Source organism: Aspergillus niger (assembly GCF_000002855.4).
Source record: "Aspergillus niger supercontig An04".
Lineage (NCBI taxonomy): Eukaryota > Fungi > Ascomycota > Eurotiomycetes > Eurotiales > Aspergillaceae > Aspergillus > Aspergillus niger.
In genome coordinates this window covers 115,429-130,546 of record NT_166539.1, presented here as the reverse complement: position 1 = coordinate 130,546, position 15,118 = coordinate 115,429, and the positions used below count along the sequence as shown (strand labels likewise).

The window sequence follows — 15,118 nt, the reverse complement described above, 5'->3', positions numbered from 1 at the left end:
TCGTCTGCATTAAGCTTGAAGTCAACCAGATCAAGGGGTACACCGACATGCGTAGGGCGCTGGAAGACGACGGTATTAGCTCCCAAACGGCCGACGATGTGGCTAGGAGTAACAGCCCGAGCAAGCCCGAAACGACGCTTTTCGGCAAAAGTACGCATGTCCCTCGCTTCAAGGTCCTCATGGTTGGCGGCTTCCTCCTTGTGAACGTTGCCAGCATGTGCATGGTTCCTTTCCGCAATACACACTCAGTTAAGGATCTGGCTCGTGGACTAGCTGGTGTGGGTATGTCTCCACCGGTGGATCCCTTCAAGGTAGCCTCTCGTGGGCTCGACGTGATCCTTGACAAGGCCAGATCAACCGGCCAAGATACAATTGTCACGGTTCTCGCCCCGGTCAAGTATGAGTTGCAGTTCCCCGCTGTGCACTATGGCCTTCCTGTAATGGGGTCTTCCAACGACAATGAAGGCATAGCTTTCAACCTTGATGGATATGGTATCGGCGGTCGTGTTGTTGGAGGCTTGCTCAAAAGTCTGGATGATCCGGTCTTTTGCAAGTGGGTTATTGCCGCGCTGGTGCTGAGTGTTGTCCTCAACAGCCACCTCTTCAGTGCAGCTCGGCAGGGCGTTAAGAGTACGCCAGATGACTCCACTGAGCCAGAGAAGCCAGTCAGTTTGCCAGTGGCTCGCAATGTACCATGCGAGTGCCAGCGAGTTGTTGTTCCAACTAGCCCGGCAGCCGAGGGAGAATTGGCAATCAAACGCACCCCAGAAGAGATGGAGCTAATGCTTTCAGAGAAACGCGCCCATGAGTTAACCGATGAGGAGGTTGTGGAGCTCTCCCTGCGCGGAAAAATTCCCGGCCATGCTCTGGAGAAGACCTTGAAAGACTTTACCCGCGCTGTCAAGGTCCGTCGCGCTGTCATTTCCCGCACCAAGGCCACCGCAGATATCACCAATGGTCTGGAACAATCCAAGCTCCCGTATGAGAACTACAACTGGACTCGGGTCTTCGGTGCATGCTGTGAGAATGTTGTTGGCTACATGCCAGTCCCCGTTGGTTTTGCCGGGCCTTTGGTCATTGATGGAAGAAGCTACTTCATTCCTATGGCGACTACCGAAGGTGTCCTTGTCGCCAGCGCGAGTAGAGGAAGCAAGGCCATCAATGCTGGCGGCGGTGCTGTAACCATGTTAACAGCGGATGGAATGACTAGGGGTCCCTGTGTTAGCTTTCCAACTCTGGATCGCGCAGGCGCTGCTAAGATTTGGCTTGACTCCGAGGAAGGCCAAACGACAATGCAAAAGGCCTTCAACTCGACTACTCGCTTCGGGCGGCTCCAGTCTATGACCACTGCGATTGCAGGCACAAACCTTTACATTCGGTTCAAATCTACTACGGGAGATGCTATGGGTATGAACATGATCTCCAAGGGTGTTGAGTACGCTCTAGAAGTGATGAAGTCTGCCGGATTTGAAGACATGAAGATCATAACACTGAGCGGTAACTTCTGTGCCGACAAGAAGCCCGCAGCGATCAACTGGATTGAAGGACGTGGAAAGAGCGTTGTTGCAGAAGCCATTATCCCAGGAGATGTTGTGAAGAGCGTGTTGAAGTCAGATGTTGACTCCATGGTCGAGCTCTTTGTAGCTAAGAACATGATCGGATCGGCTATGGCTGGGTCTATAGGAGGATATAACGCACATGCTGCGAATATGGTAGCAGCGATCTTTATCGCGACGGGGCAGGATCCGGCACAGGTTGTAGAGAGTGCCAACTGTATCACCATCATGAAGAAGTAAGTCCAGCTTCGTTAGCCCGTATGCAAATATGGCTCTAACCGTTTCCAGTCTTCACGGTTCGCTCCAGATCTCGGTCTCGATGCCTTCTATTGAAGTTGGTACATTAGGAGGCGGCACCATCCTGGAACCTCAAAGCGCCATGCTCGACAGTCTAGGGATCCGAGGATCGCATCCCACCGAACCGGGAGCGAACGCTCGGCAGCTCGCTCGCATCATCGCTGCTGCTACTTTAGCTGCGGAGTTGTCGCTCTGCGCCGCGCTGGCTGCCGGTCATCTGGTCAAGGCACACATGCAGCATAATCGTGCGCCTCCAGCCGGTGGGAAGTGAGGCCTAAACTCTGTACTTATATAGTATGATCAGCAGGTCTGTGATACGGGATAAAGAACTCTGAGTAGATAGACGGTAGACCAGCTGTGAAGGTAGCAATAGGCGAATATGGAAAAAGATGGTGATGATAGAACACGCTTATCAAAAGAATTGCAGGCTACTGCTGCTTCTCCGCACAACTTGCAGACTAATGCAATGAGAAAGGTTCGTTCAAGTTAGGCGAAAAATCCTTCATTCGGTGATTGGATCCCGATGATCAGAAGACCGGGCGATCGCTTTCTAAGTCGCAAAGAAGAGGAAGCGGGAGAGCCTTTGGGAGGAGCAGGTGAGAGGAGGACAGCCGGCGATTGGGGGGAACTACAGTGAGTAAGTAACTTTGTTCGTGAGACGCCTTACTAGTCTCAAGTTAACACCTACTGTGTGTAGTCCAACAACTTACTCGGTATTTACTTACCTTCTCTTATAACTCTATTAATATCTAGCCAGATTATCGATCTATCTAAACTTTTCAATTTGCATTTTTACTTTACCATGGTACGTCACAGTCATGCATGCATGAAAGTTAGGAAAGGAAAGCATGGGCGGTGAGACTGGATGTCCCAACCAGAGTGACCAGTGGGATACTTGGGATTATCGGGCGGCGTCAGCGGTGGTACAAGTACCGTCAAAGTACCAGCTGTAAATGTCCCCAGAAAAAGTCACTGGGTAAGTAACTTAAGGCCAAGAAGCACCGCGTACGTAACGGCGAGTGGGCCGAAAGGCCTTGAAACAGACGTGATACAGTCAATACCTTCCCCTCATCGTAATTTGTATATATTATTATTTTTCCCTTCCTTGAGATCGTCGGTCTCTTTCTCGCTGCCCTCCCCCTCGCCTTTTCCAACCTTCTCTCCATACAAGAAATCCGGGCATTGACCAATTTTCTGACGACTTCAACTTTCGCATGAGGGTTTGGTGGACACTTGTTTTTCTTTGTTTACCAATTCAACAAGTCCCTATAGCCCGCGCAGGCTCGGCCCGCGAGACAGACAGACTTCAGCTGTATTAACGTATACTCTTCATTTACCAAGGGTGTGTGCCGTGCTGAGACCCCCCCAGCAGGGAATCATCTTCCCCCAAAAAAGGCCTACCGATTAATCAATCCCAGGTACCCGCCGTGGAACCGCGGGTGGTGCTCTTTGTCTCTCAAAATCGTCTCCAGTCTTTCCCGACGAGTCTCAGCCAAGTTGTCTGTCTCAACAGAAAAAAAAACAGAATAGCAGCTGCGGCCAGCCCACTGCTGCCACTCACTCCAATCCAAGCCGTGGGCGGGAACCACTTTCGCCCGCTCGCTAGACCCGCGACGTACCTCCTTCGATCCCCATCGCTTTCGCTCCCTTCCCTCTCTCCCTCTTTCTTTCGGCCAGCTTGACGGTCGCCTTTCAAGCTCCTTGCTTTCTCTCCTCTGCTCCTCCCTCTCGGAGACTTCTTTCTCCCCAATTGGTCACCACCCTCTTTTTCGCGGAATCAGTCGCTACTGCTGCTGCTTGGGTCTGGGATCCCGACCCCTTCCGTAATTCCCTTGTCTCGTCATGGCCAGAGACGCATCGTCGCCGGCCTCGCAGTCGGCCCCGGAGCTCAATGCCCGCATTTCCACCTCCAGCGGACACCACCGCCCAGCCGCCAAAGAAACCACGTTCCGGGAATGGATGCTCGCCAACCAGATCGGTATGAACCAATCATGCAGCTTCCGATAATAATTCAATGTTTGGCCCTGTCAATGTTCTGCAAAACAGATGACCAATTCCATGCGAACTGTGAGCGCTAACTAGAACGTTTCCGTATATAGGTATTTCGTTGACCACTCTTTCTATGCTACTGGCCGTTCACCACCTCTACCCTTCCTTGAATCCCTACACCGCCCCGTTTTTCCAGCTGTCGTACTACCAGCCCACCACTGGAGATTATGTGCAAGGATGGGATGACATCTACTTTATCGCCAGCTCCGCGATTGCTTTCATCGCTATCCGGGCAATTGTTATCGACTGGATTCTCCAGCCACTGGCGCAAAGCTGCGGATTGAAACGGAAGGCCTCGGTTCGTCTGGCTGAGCAAGGCTGGCTCTGCTTGTATTATGGATTCTTCTGGTCCCTTGGCATGGTTCGTACTACTTAACATTGCGCTTACATGATTGGGCGTGCTGACCGTGGGGATGTAGTACATTTGGTCCAACTCATACTATTGGGGCGACTTCAGCGCCATCTGGGATCAGTGGCCCGCACGCAATGTGTCGGGGTTGATGAAATGGTACCTTTTGGTGCAATTGGCCTTCTGGGTGCAGATGCTCCTGGTTATCAACATTGAGGAGCGCCGGAAAGACCACTACCAGATGCTAACTCACCACGTCATCACCATCACTCTCTTCGGATCGGCTTATATCTATGGCTTCTACAATGTATCCAACGTGGTACTGTCGCTCATGGACATTGTGGACCTCTTGCTACCGGTAAGTAGGAATTCAGCCTTAGAATTGGAAACGTGAGCTAATTCGAAGACCAGGCGGCCAAAGTCCTCAAATACTTAAAGTACGAGACCACCTGCAATGTCGCTTTTGGTGTGTTCATGGTTACGTGGCTCATAACGCGCCATATCTACTACCCGCAACTGTGCTGGTCCATCTACAAGGACGTCCCAGCCAAGATGGCGTACGGCTGCTACTCCGGTACCACTGCGGAAATGACTTCCACCAACGCGTATCCCAACCGCTGGCGGTATCTGCTTTACCCCTTCCAGGACATCAGCGGCCCAATCTGCATGAACCGCACCATCAAGTGGATCTTCCTTTCCTGCCTTTTGGCACTGCAGGCACTCTCGCTCATCTGGTTCACCATGGTCATCCGGGTCGCCGTCGGAGTCATCCGCACCGGAAATGCTGAAGAGCCTCGCAGCGACGACGAAGAGGAGGAGGAAGATGTTGCGGGCAAGGATGGCCCCAATGGTACAGCTGTCCCGACCGACGGCTCCAGTGCTGACTGGCGCCGCGCCAATGGGTCTTCGAATGTACGGCCCCGTGGACGCGGCCGTGTTCGTCTTGGCGACCAGAGTGACCACAAAGCGTTACTCGGGCGGATCGGATGTGATAAACCGACCTAGACACCCTCTTAACGTCTTTGACTTTGCGTTTTCTCTCTTATACTAATGATATCATGGATGTGGATACGGACACGCTGAGATGCTGATATCGATGATCATTAAGACATCACCAGCTAGAAACACGTGAAACGAACCAGCAAGAAAGTACAGTTCGCATGGGGGGAAAAAAAAAAGTTCTACCTAACCTAACCGTTCTATATCTTTCCAGTTTTCAGCAGGTGCTCATCTTGTCTTTGCGTTTGATACCATTGATCTTGATTGGTAGTGATTGTGAATTTTTCTCCCTTTGATTCCCATTTTTATTTGCATCGAACTTTACCCACCTCACATCAACCCCACCTGATCTGTCAATAACGGCGTGCACGATGATCATTATGTTGTCTTATACTATGCTCTATGCTGCTGCTTGTCATTGCCTATCTTGTTCAGTTTATTTATCTAGATGATGTTGCTGGCCGATTGCATGCTTTGTTGCCTTGATGCCCCCCCTCCATTTATTTATCCAGAGTTGTTACTTTTTCTTGTGGTTTAGGGACGTAATACAAAATACCCACTGGTTGATGGTTTTATTGTTAATTTTTTTTTTCTCCATTATCGTTTCACTTTTTGCTATGTATGATAGCCTCAGCGAGAGATAGATACTTACGAATTTGCATCGTACAAAAGTGACAGAACTATTACAGTGTGTCCTTACATACCGGTAACATTGGGGCGGGTCAGGCACTTCATCCAATATTCCCACTTATTCTGTCATTACCTCCGCTAAACACAACATAACTCATTTTACTATTAACTAGGCCAACTAGTTAAATTGCCTTCTCTCCAATCTAGACTGAAACGAAACGCAACCCAAACCAAACCCTACCTCGCTCTCACTACCCGCCCACCATTCCAAGAGAAAAGAGAGCTCGAGCCCTGCTGAAATGGCTCCGAATAACCATATTAGCCTGACACGGTACGCCGTAGTCAGTAAGTAAATAAGTACCCAGCCCAATAACCCCATTATTTCATTGTCAATTTGCCGTTTTTTGAGCGCCCAAAACGCCATCCGTCTTCATTGTTACCAGTCATTCAATCATCTGTTGTCTTTGTCTCGTTAAAAGCGTGAGCCAGCCATGTTTTCCCATTTGCACCATGTCTTATCCATCCAGTAGGATCCCGGATTTCCCTCTTTCATGAAATTAACGCCTAGCAACTGAACGAGGTTGATGCGATGTGAGCAAGCAGCATACATATACGCCCTAGGGCGTAAGGGATTGGCCAAAGGAAAGAGAAAGAAAAAGATTACTCAAGTGAAAACAGGTATATTTGTAGTATCGTCACCCACATCGCGGGTCGTGATGGAGGATAAACTAAAATTCAGGATATCTTCACGCATCTGGGCCTCGTTCCAGAAGTATTCCGGTGAAGATGAAGATGAAGAAGGGGAGGCGTCGTCCTGGACATGAAGGAGACGTTTTCGTTGACGGGCGGCCAGAGTATCGGCGTCGATTTGGTCGCATCCGAGTGCGCATTCTTGTTGAGTGACGATGAAGTCGATGAGAACTTGGCGGAGACGGTCCCAGATCGTGCCGTGGCGTTTCCATTCAAGGCGCTTGGCAACTCGGACCATGCGGGAAACAATCCAGCACCGGGCACTAGTGTCGCCGCGGTAATTTGGCGGATAGCCGCCGTTGTTGAGGAAGAGCCAGAGGACGGAGGTGATGCTAGGGTTGGTGGAGGGATTCATTTTTCTGATTTCCACGCTTAGCCATTCCATGTAGGGGTCGAGGGAGGTTGAGTTTAGGTAGCAATCGTGGAGAGCAATGGCCAGGAAGAAGAGACAGGCCATGCAGGTGTATTCGTCGATAAAACGGATATCCCGAATTCCATGATCGTAGTCAGGGAGCATCGTGAGAATCGTGTAGAGCTGCGTGCCGGGTGTGAAATAGTTGATGCGCTTCGGGATGGCATCAGGTGAGAGAGTGTAAGGAGCATCTAGGGCACAGCGTTCTAGTTCGCGGAGACGGCGGAAGAATCTTAAAAAGTCTTCGCAGGCGCGAAAAGTTTCGCAGAGACTTTCCGAGTCTTCTGCGGTAGTTGAGTCATGGGGTACTGCAAGGTGAATTGTCGGGTCCAGGAAGTCGAGTGGAGGAGTAGCCGAGATAGCACCAGTCCAGGGTAGAGAGGTGCTGACAATGGCCTTTGAGGCACAACTAAAATCCACCCTGAAGACAGTCAACAGATATCCTTTCATACAGACAACCACAAAGTTACCAATAGAGCACCTTCTCCAGGAAGGGGCTAGAGATCCGCATGCCTTGCATTCCTCCGCGACTTCTAATCATCGATGCCAATCCTCTAAAATGCATCCGTTCTATGGATGCATCCTTGGACCATTTCTCCAGGGTGTTAGTTAAATACAATTACAACGAAACGCAACGAGTCACAATACCTCAATAACAGCCATTGTGGCAACAGCGTAGATAGTTCCATCATACTGCCCAGTAGAGTCTGCTTGGATGCGCTCGTTCATCAACCGCAGCGCTCGCATCTTATGGGTCAAACTTTGGACGGACTCGGTTTTGCCTTCGACACCTGCACGGTGCTTCGAAGCAATGGCGAGCATGGCCTGGAACGGCAGGCCATCGTGCAAGGCAAACTGCCGAAATATCTCCATCATAGGGTTGTTCGCGATCGAATCGGCAAACTTATACATCATAGATGGGTACGTGACCACAACTAACATACGTGTAAGCTCCAGTCAGGAAGCAAAGTGATATGCAGGGGTTTGAAATGCACATGCAACGTCTTAGGCTAGGGATGACATCTGCGGCGCAATATAACATACAATGTTGGATCAATTCATGATCTGCATGGCTAACCGGAATTGGATAGCAGCTAAACGGGTCTCGAACGGAACCTTCTCCAGGAGTAATGAGGGGGTCTAAAGCCTTAGGTGTAGGCTTTTGAACAGCCAGTGAGGAAGGAGGCGATTTCTCCTCACGTTTGACCTTGTGTAATTTAGGGATGAGCAATCGCGCAGGTCCCTTTGGCTTTTCAGGCGGTGGATGGTCCTCTTCGCTACTCGGCGAACCCTTTTCGGATTTGATAGCAGGCTCATCCTGGATTTCCTCCACCAGCGATGGGGAGGACTCGGGTACCTGAGAGTCAGACGGGGAGCGGGGGGTCCAACCACCGCCAGGTATACGAGCTGTCCCCAATCGCGCGATACTGTCCAAGCGCCGCTGATGCATGTACTGGCGCATGGCATGGCGGCGGACCTGGCGCTTGGACTCATGATCAGTGACTAGGACAAACTCGAAGTTCCTGGAGCCAGATTGCTGGGCGGGTCTGGCAGGCCGGTTCCTTGAGGGAGCTGAGCGGTCTTCTGCATGATGATTATTGTGATCATTGGAATGACGACGAGCAGGCACAGGGCCTGGGGCAGCGCCCACATTCACATTCTGAAACTTAAGATCAGGCTTATTAGAGGTGGTTCCGGGGTCGGGGTTACCCTCCTCCCCCATTATCTCATGATTTGGCCTGGCCCGGCAAACGCGTAGTACCGGTCAGGCCCGGGAATTAGGGACTGGGGGCAAGAGCCGAAGGGTGGGGAAGACCAAACAAGGCGTCTGTCTGTACTTTCTGCAGCTCTCTTGGGCAGTGGAGCTGTCCGAGGAGCCCGATGGGAATCGATAGGGCAAAAGCTTCAGAAACTAAGCCCGTGGCCGCAAGAGATGGCGCATAGCAGAGAATGTCGTTGGACTGGCACAGAATGGCGAAACTCCAATGTTCGCCGTCAGCCCGATTTCCCCTTTGGGCTTTGCTTCCCCCACCCTCGTGCCCCCACGTGATGATCTCCCGGCTGACTCAGCCGTATAGTCACCGCTTCATCTTCTTTCACGTCTCTCTCCCTAACCACTAAAGGAAAATATTATAGAGATTACGCCCAAATTTTGAAACATCGCTCTATCTATGGATTTAACATGGAGTATAGAGAAGAAAAGCTGTAAATTTTGTTACTATAAATGCCCCTTGAGATCACTAATACCTGGCAGTGTCTGCTGGGGAGGGGCTCAGGCACCTACAAAATAAGCATTGCTACTCCACCTGCCTTAATACATTCTGGATCCCTTCTTCCCCATGGGGTAACTTGACTCCTACTAATAAAAGTGCAAAGTAAGGTTGATTAGCTCTGGCGGCCTTCTGATTTGATGGCCTGAACACACGTAATCCACGATCATGCCCTAGTGGTCTACTATTGACGGTATGGGTGTCTAGTGCGCCAATGGCCGATGCATCTTGGCTAAGCTTCTGTCATCTTCTAGTACTTCCCGCTAAGCTGACCAGCCCTACCTATATTGTAAATCTAAGCGAGTCGGCAATAAAGTTGATAGTTAGCTTGGAAAAACATTCAAGCTACATGTTACCCCACTCCATTAACATCAGTCACGTGCAGCTTGTCCCATCCCACTGTAGACTCTCCGGGCAGCATCTCGAATCCCGCTCAGTAATTTCAAGGCATACAAGGGAGTAATAAACCCCCATACCGTCAATGAGGAGTTGCACTATTGGCTCCAGTCTCTTGCTTAATATCTTGACTACAGGCTGGGGCTAGTTGTTGGCATCCGCAAGGCAATGTCCCTCTACACCACGGTCTCCATGTTATAAACAGAATCCACCTAGTTAAGGGATCAACCGCCGTCCTGTCGATACTTCGCCAGAGCCGCCATGATGCCCTCACTCATCTCTTCCTCCTGCTGACTCGACTCCTGCAATCGTCGCTCTTCGATAGCTTGTCTCCGTGTTTCTAGCCGACCCTCCTCTGCATCTGCTAGGATTGATTCTGCGGCGTTGTCTTCACTTGTTTCCAAAGAATTGAAGGTTCGGTCTCCATGATCCTCAACAACCCCGGTTGCATGACCTCTAGCGATTCCTCCCCTGGCAGTTACCCTCTTCGCCGACTCGGCCCTAAAGCCTTCTCTTACTGTAGTACACCACTGCCTGACCTTCTTCTCACCCCATCCGGGTACTGCACTGATCTGCTCTGGTTGGGCATTAACCGCATTCTGCAGGCTCCCAAACGTAGATATCAAGCTTGCTGCATCTGATTTATTAATGCTTCGGGGTGTCGTGACGAACTCAACAAGAGATTCCTTGTATGACTGAGCTTGCTGCGTGCGAATAGCAATAGGTTGAGAGTTTTCAGAAGACTTGAACAATTCAAGATAGTGTGCAGCTTCGGGTGCAGACCAGCAAAGGATCAGCGTCAAGTTATTGACGATGGATGTCTTCGAAAGCTCCTTCAAGCTTTCTTCATGATTCGGGATATCCACAATAACCAGGATAATACGTAAAAGGTATTTTCCTGCTATGAGACGAATTCGCGAGTAGATATATTCGGGATGTAACCGGTGGTACTTCAAGGAAAGAAATAGAGCACAGGTGGTATTTCCGACCACATAGTCGGCCGGAATATCTGCATATTCCCATGGCAGCAGTTTGATGTGATTCAATATCGGATTGCCTTTTTGTCGCGTTGACACGAGGATGGCAGATGGACCAGACCTGCTGGGGAGTGCTTGTGGCTTAGGCTGCTGGACTTTAGACGGTGGCTGCGGCGTCGAGGCACCAGACGCTCGGGGCGTAGCAGATTCTGAACGTGCTACTGGGTCCATTGCTGCTTTCTCTCCCCAAGTGTCGTCCGATATTGGTTCGGAGGAAATAGAAAGTTACTGCATCAAGTGCCTTCGCAGATTATAAGCGAACGGGACCCTGGATGTTGTCATATCGCTTCGATTTACACCCATCCTTGGCCGTGAAAGGTGGGCCGTGCAAGGGTTCCCGATTGGTGATTATGAGATATGTCACGTGGTAGATCCATCATGTGACTTGGGTGTTCATCCTTTCAGATATGTGCCACGAGGAAAGGATTAGCGGTGGTGGGCAGGGATATGAAGCCTTGATTATATGGAGTCTCTGGCTTCGTCTTTTAAACAACGGAAGAGCATACGATTCCTTCAAATTTAGTATAATACCGTCTCGTTCAGTGTAGCGCATGCCATTGTAAATCGCTAACCTCGTCGGGCATAAGTGAAAGGAGTCTTCCGTCTGCAAATGACAGTTATCGAACGCAGAACAGCAGACAGAAGTATCGCGAAGCAGACGATCAGTAACAAGAAAGATCTAGACTGATGTGTAGAATGAAAGTAGATGGAGCATGGTGGAGACCCATCCCCTCTCACCGCCCGCAGACCCGCTTTTGCCTCCAAAAGTCAGAAAACGGCATCGGGATTTTTCTGCCGCTGATTTTGCTACAAAAAAAAAGGTTACTCAAAACACCAATCAAGGCTGAGAGGAACGAGTCCAAGATGAGTTCCCCTGAAGCCAGCGAGATCAAGGGCAGCGTTGCCCCTGAGTCCAACATGGAAGTACAAACCGACAAGCCAGCACAGGAGACACCGGCCTCCAACCAGCCTAGGAGGGAGCTTTTCATCCGATCGCTTCCCGCCTCTACGACGACCGAGAGCCTGACAGAATATTTCTCGCAATCCTACGTTATCAAGCATGCCGTTGCTGTCACAGACCCTGAGACGAAGCAATCGAAGGGATACGGTTTCGTGACATTCGCGGATATCGAAGACGCAAAGGCTGCGCTAGAAGAATTTAATGGCTCCGTGTTTGAAGGCAAGAAGATCAAGGTTGAATACGCGCAACCGCGTCATCGTGTTGTTGATGAGAACCTCGGAAAGAGCAAGCCTTCGGCTGAAGCTCTTGAGCAGAAGAAGAAGAGAGAGGAACAGAGGGCGGCTGCTCAGCCGCCTAAGCTGATCGTTCGAAACTTGCCGTGGAGCATCAAGGAACCTGATGATTTGGCGGTGCTCTTCCGCAGCTTTGGAAAGGTCAAATATGTTACCCTTCCTAAGAAGGGAAGTCAACTGGCCGGTTTCGGTTTCGTTGTTTTGCGCGGAAAGAAAAACGCCGAGAAGGCGTTGCAGGCAGTGAACGGAAAGGAGGTGGACGGAAGAACATTGGCTGTCGATTGGGCTGTTGAGAAGAACGTCTGGGAGGATTTACAAAAGGATCAGGAGGAACAGGAGGAGAATGTAAAGGAGGAGTCAGAAGACGCTGATATGGAGGATGCTATCGAAGCAGAAGTTGGCATTGATGAAGAAGCCCAGTCTGACGAGGACGACGACATGGAAGATGGCAGCGACGTTGATGAGGATGAAGATGTCGAGGAGGACGAGGACGAGGATGAGGAAGAGGGAGATAAGGAAGACGAAAGGAACGCTTCGACTATCTTCATCAGAAACCTCCCCTTCACCTGTGACGATGATATGCTCTACGAACACTTCACCCAGTTCGGTCCCCTTCGCTATGCCCGAATCGTCGTCGATCACGAAACCGAGCGTCCTCGTGGTACTGGTTTTGCTTGCTTCTGGAAGCCCGACGATGCAGCAGCCTGCGTGCGCGACGCCCCCAAACAACAAGATACCTTTGTCGCAGAGAAAGATAAGGCTAAGAAAGCCTCTACCGCCTACAAGCATTCCATTCTACAGAACGAAAACGCCGACCCCACCGGACGGTATACCTTGGAGGGTCGTGTACTACAAGTTGCCCGCGCAGTGAGCAAATCTCGCGCTTCACAGCTGGAGGAAGAGGGAGTGTCTCGCCGACTCGTCCGCGATACCGACAAGCGCCGCCTGTACCTTCTTTCCGAGGGTACCATCCCGCAGAACTCCGCCCTCTACAAGAAGCTTTCGCCATCGGAGATCAAGATGAGAGAGGACAGCTATAAGCAACGACAGAACTTCATCAAGAAGAACCCGGCCCTCCATCTCAGTTTGACGCGTTTGTCGATCCGTAATATTCCCCGTCATGTCACCACAAAAGATCTGAAACAGCTCGCTCGTCAAGCGATCGCCGGATTTGCAGAGGATGCGAAGAAGGGTCTGCGGCAGCCTTTGTCTAAGGAGGAGTTGAACCGCGCGGCCGACATCATGAGAGAGGCAGAGCAGTTGCGGAAGAAGAAGGGTGTTGGTGTTGTGAGACAAGCGAAGATCGTCTTCGAAACCCGTGACGGCCACAAGGTTGGCGAGGACAAGGCTGCGGGAAGAAGCAGAGGTTACGGTTTCATTGAATACTACACCCACCGCCACGCCCTGATGGCTCTCAGATGGCTCAATGGCCATGCTGTTGAGGCACCTGCGACTGGTTCGGAGGACGCCAAGGACAAGAAGAAGCGTTTGATCGTTGAGTTCGCCATTGAGAACGCCCAGGTCGTCAAGCGCCGACAAGAACAGCAGGCTAAGGCCCGTACTTTCAAGAAAGGAAAGCAGGATGGTGAAGGTTCTGCGGAGAAGGACGAAGCAAAGAACAACAAGGGAGGTCCCAATGGAAAGAAGAGGAAGCGCTCTGACAACAACGACAAGGGCGCAAATGGAGAGGATGATGAGGAACAGAATAAGCTTGCAAAGCGGAATCGTATCATCGCAAAGAAGCGCATGCAGCGAAGATCTCGGAAAGGAAAGGCCTAAGGCCGGGTACATAGATAAAAGTCAATGCGGGTTATATATGGAGTAAATAGCTAATGATATCTGTCAGCAAGCTTATTTCTTTGGTTTCTAGCGCTGTATTGTTGAAAGTATCTGACACCGACAGCTCTTTATTCAGAGTAGCTCGCGTAAGAGTGAAGTCAACGGGTATTATTCTTGCATTGCAGAAAGGTTGATTATCTCCATGCATCACTGCTAACCATTTGTTCCTTTAGTAGTTCGTAGCATCCTTCACCTTTCCCACAATGTTGTAGCGTTTGCTGAAAAATGTGAACCATTCATCCAGGACTGTCTTCTCCTTGTCCTCCAAATCATACCAATCGGGTTTGCAATCCTCGGCTTTGAGCGACGAAGAGGCAAGGGCGCGGGAGGGATCCTTTCCAGCAAAGACTAGCAAATATACATCAGCACACCCGTTCACAATCACTAAGGCATAGATATAGGTTTGTATTCAGGATGGGATAGCTTACCGTGGTACTGCCCACTAGGACTGTATGCCTGGTTCCTAGTCACATCGAAAACGATTCCCTTAATCGCAACCAAGGTGGGACGGTTAGGATCGGTACCTATAAATATTAATTTGTCAGTACTGAAATTGTAACAGATTGGAGTATCCTCGGAGGTGCAGTGTGAAGAACTCACCATCACATTTGGACAGCTCTTCAACGGTTATGGGATCATATTTCGGGGGATCGAGCTGGACAGGGATCTTAGGAGAAAAGCGCTTCGGCTCAGGCTCGTGCTCGACCATTGTGACGATTGTCTATCGTGCAGGTAATTCTATTCAGGGACTGAAAGTGGTTTTCTCGCTGGGAAGTTGTTGTCTAGCAGCAGGAGCCTTGGAAGGACGAGGTTCGTTGCCGGTTAAACAGGCGCGGGGCAGGCGGGGAGAGCTCGGAGCGGCGAAACCGTGGGTCGACGTTTGGCAGCTACCGTCCGCGGCTCGGTGATGTTATCGTAAGTCCCCATCTCGTCTTCTCGGATGAGTAGTACCTTTTACAGCTAGTTTCATTGGCTCTCGAGACATCGACTCACTACCATCTTCTGGAGTATCCACTGCCCCTGAACCTAGGTAGGTTTAGACTCGCCTAGTCCAGGGTCAGTCTCGATAGTTGCTCTGAGATATGCTTGCAGGAGTAAAGTTGATGCCAGTGATCTGTAACAACGTGATCGTAATAGTTTGGTTGGGCAACTCGGGCGAGCCCCTTCCGCATCTGTAGAGGACTGCCTGCTCTGGAAATCCCGTGATTGGTACCAGCTTCTGACGTCAAAGACGCCTCCCTGATGGACAACTGTGTCTATCGTATAAGCAAGCACCACAC

At 50.6% G+C, this 15,118-nt stretch overlaps 6 protein-coding genes across 6 annotated transcripts; 3 read left to right on the top strand and 3 right to left on the bottom strand.

The window, feature by feature from the left end:
- Positions 1–47: 47 nt before the first annotated feature.
- An04g00610 (uncharacterized protein) lies at positions 48–2,124 on the top strand (the record flags this gene model as incomplete). The annotated part of the gene is made up of 2 exons (XM_059747266.1): positions 48–1,792; positions 1,845–2,124. Coding segments are annotated over 2 exons (2,025 nt in total), but the record flags the coding sequence as incomplete, so codon positions are not given.
- A 1,571-nt stretch (positions 2,125–3,695) lies between these two features.
- Positions 3,696–5,256, top strand: An04g00600 (uncharacterized protein; the record flags this gene model as incomplete). The annotated part of the gene is made up of 5 exons (XM_059747265.1): positions 3,696–3,831; positions 3,953–4,263; positions 4,322–4,609; positions 4,663–4,808; positions 4,905–5,256. The coding sequence occupies 5 exons, from the start codon at positions 3,696–3,698 to the stop codon at positions 5,254–5,256; spliced, it is 1,233 nt and encodes a 410-aa protein (XP_059600438.1).
- Positions 5,257–6,544: 1,288 nt separating this feature from the next.
- Positions 6,545–8,765, bottom strand: An04g00590 (uncharacterized protein; the record flags this gene model as incomplete). Its single annotated transcript, XM_001401386.1, has 4 exons — positions 6,545–7,463; positions 7,513–7,637; positions 7,691–7,977; positions 8,087–8,765. 4 exons carry the CDS (start codon positions 8,763–8,765, stop codon positions 6,545–6,547), a joined length of 2,010 nt encoding a protein of 669 aa, XP_001401423.1.
- A 1,167-nt stretch (positions 8,766–9,932) lies between these two features.
- Positions 9,933–10,916, bottom strand: An04g00580 (uncharacterized protein; the record flags this gene model as incomplete). The annotated part of the gene is made up of 1 exon (XM_001401385.1): positions 9,933–10,916. One exon carries the CDS (start codon positions 10,914–10,916, stop codon positions 9,933–9,935), a length of 984 nt encoding a protein of 327 aa, XP_001401422.1.
- Positions 10,917–11,609: 693 nt separating this feature from the next.
- An04g00570 (uncharacterized protein) lies at positions 11,610–13,778 on the top strand (the record flags this gene model as incomplete). Its single annotated transcript, XM_001401384.1, has 1 exon — positions 11,610–13,778. The coding sequence occupies one exon, from the start codon at positions 11,610–11,612 to the stop codon at positions 13,776–13,778; it is 2,169 nt and encodes a 722-aa protein (XP_001401421.1).
- Positions 13,779–14,007: 229 nt separating this feature from the next.
- Positions 14,008–14,765, bottom strand: An04g00560 (uncharacterized protein; the record flags this gene model as incomplete). The annotated part of the gene is made up of 4 exons (XM_059747263.1): positions 14,008–14,186; positions 14,267–14,362; positions 14,439–14,559; positions 14,667–14,765. 4 exons carry the CDS (start codon positions 14,763–14,765, stop codon positions 14,008–14,010), a joined length of 495 nt encoding a protein of 164 aa, XP_059600437.1.
- Positions 14,766–15,118: the final 353 nt, after the last annotated feature.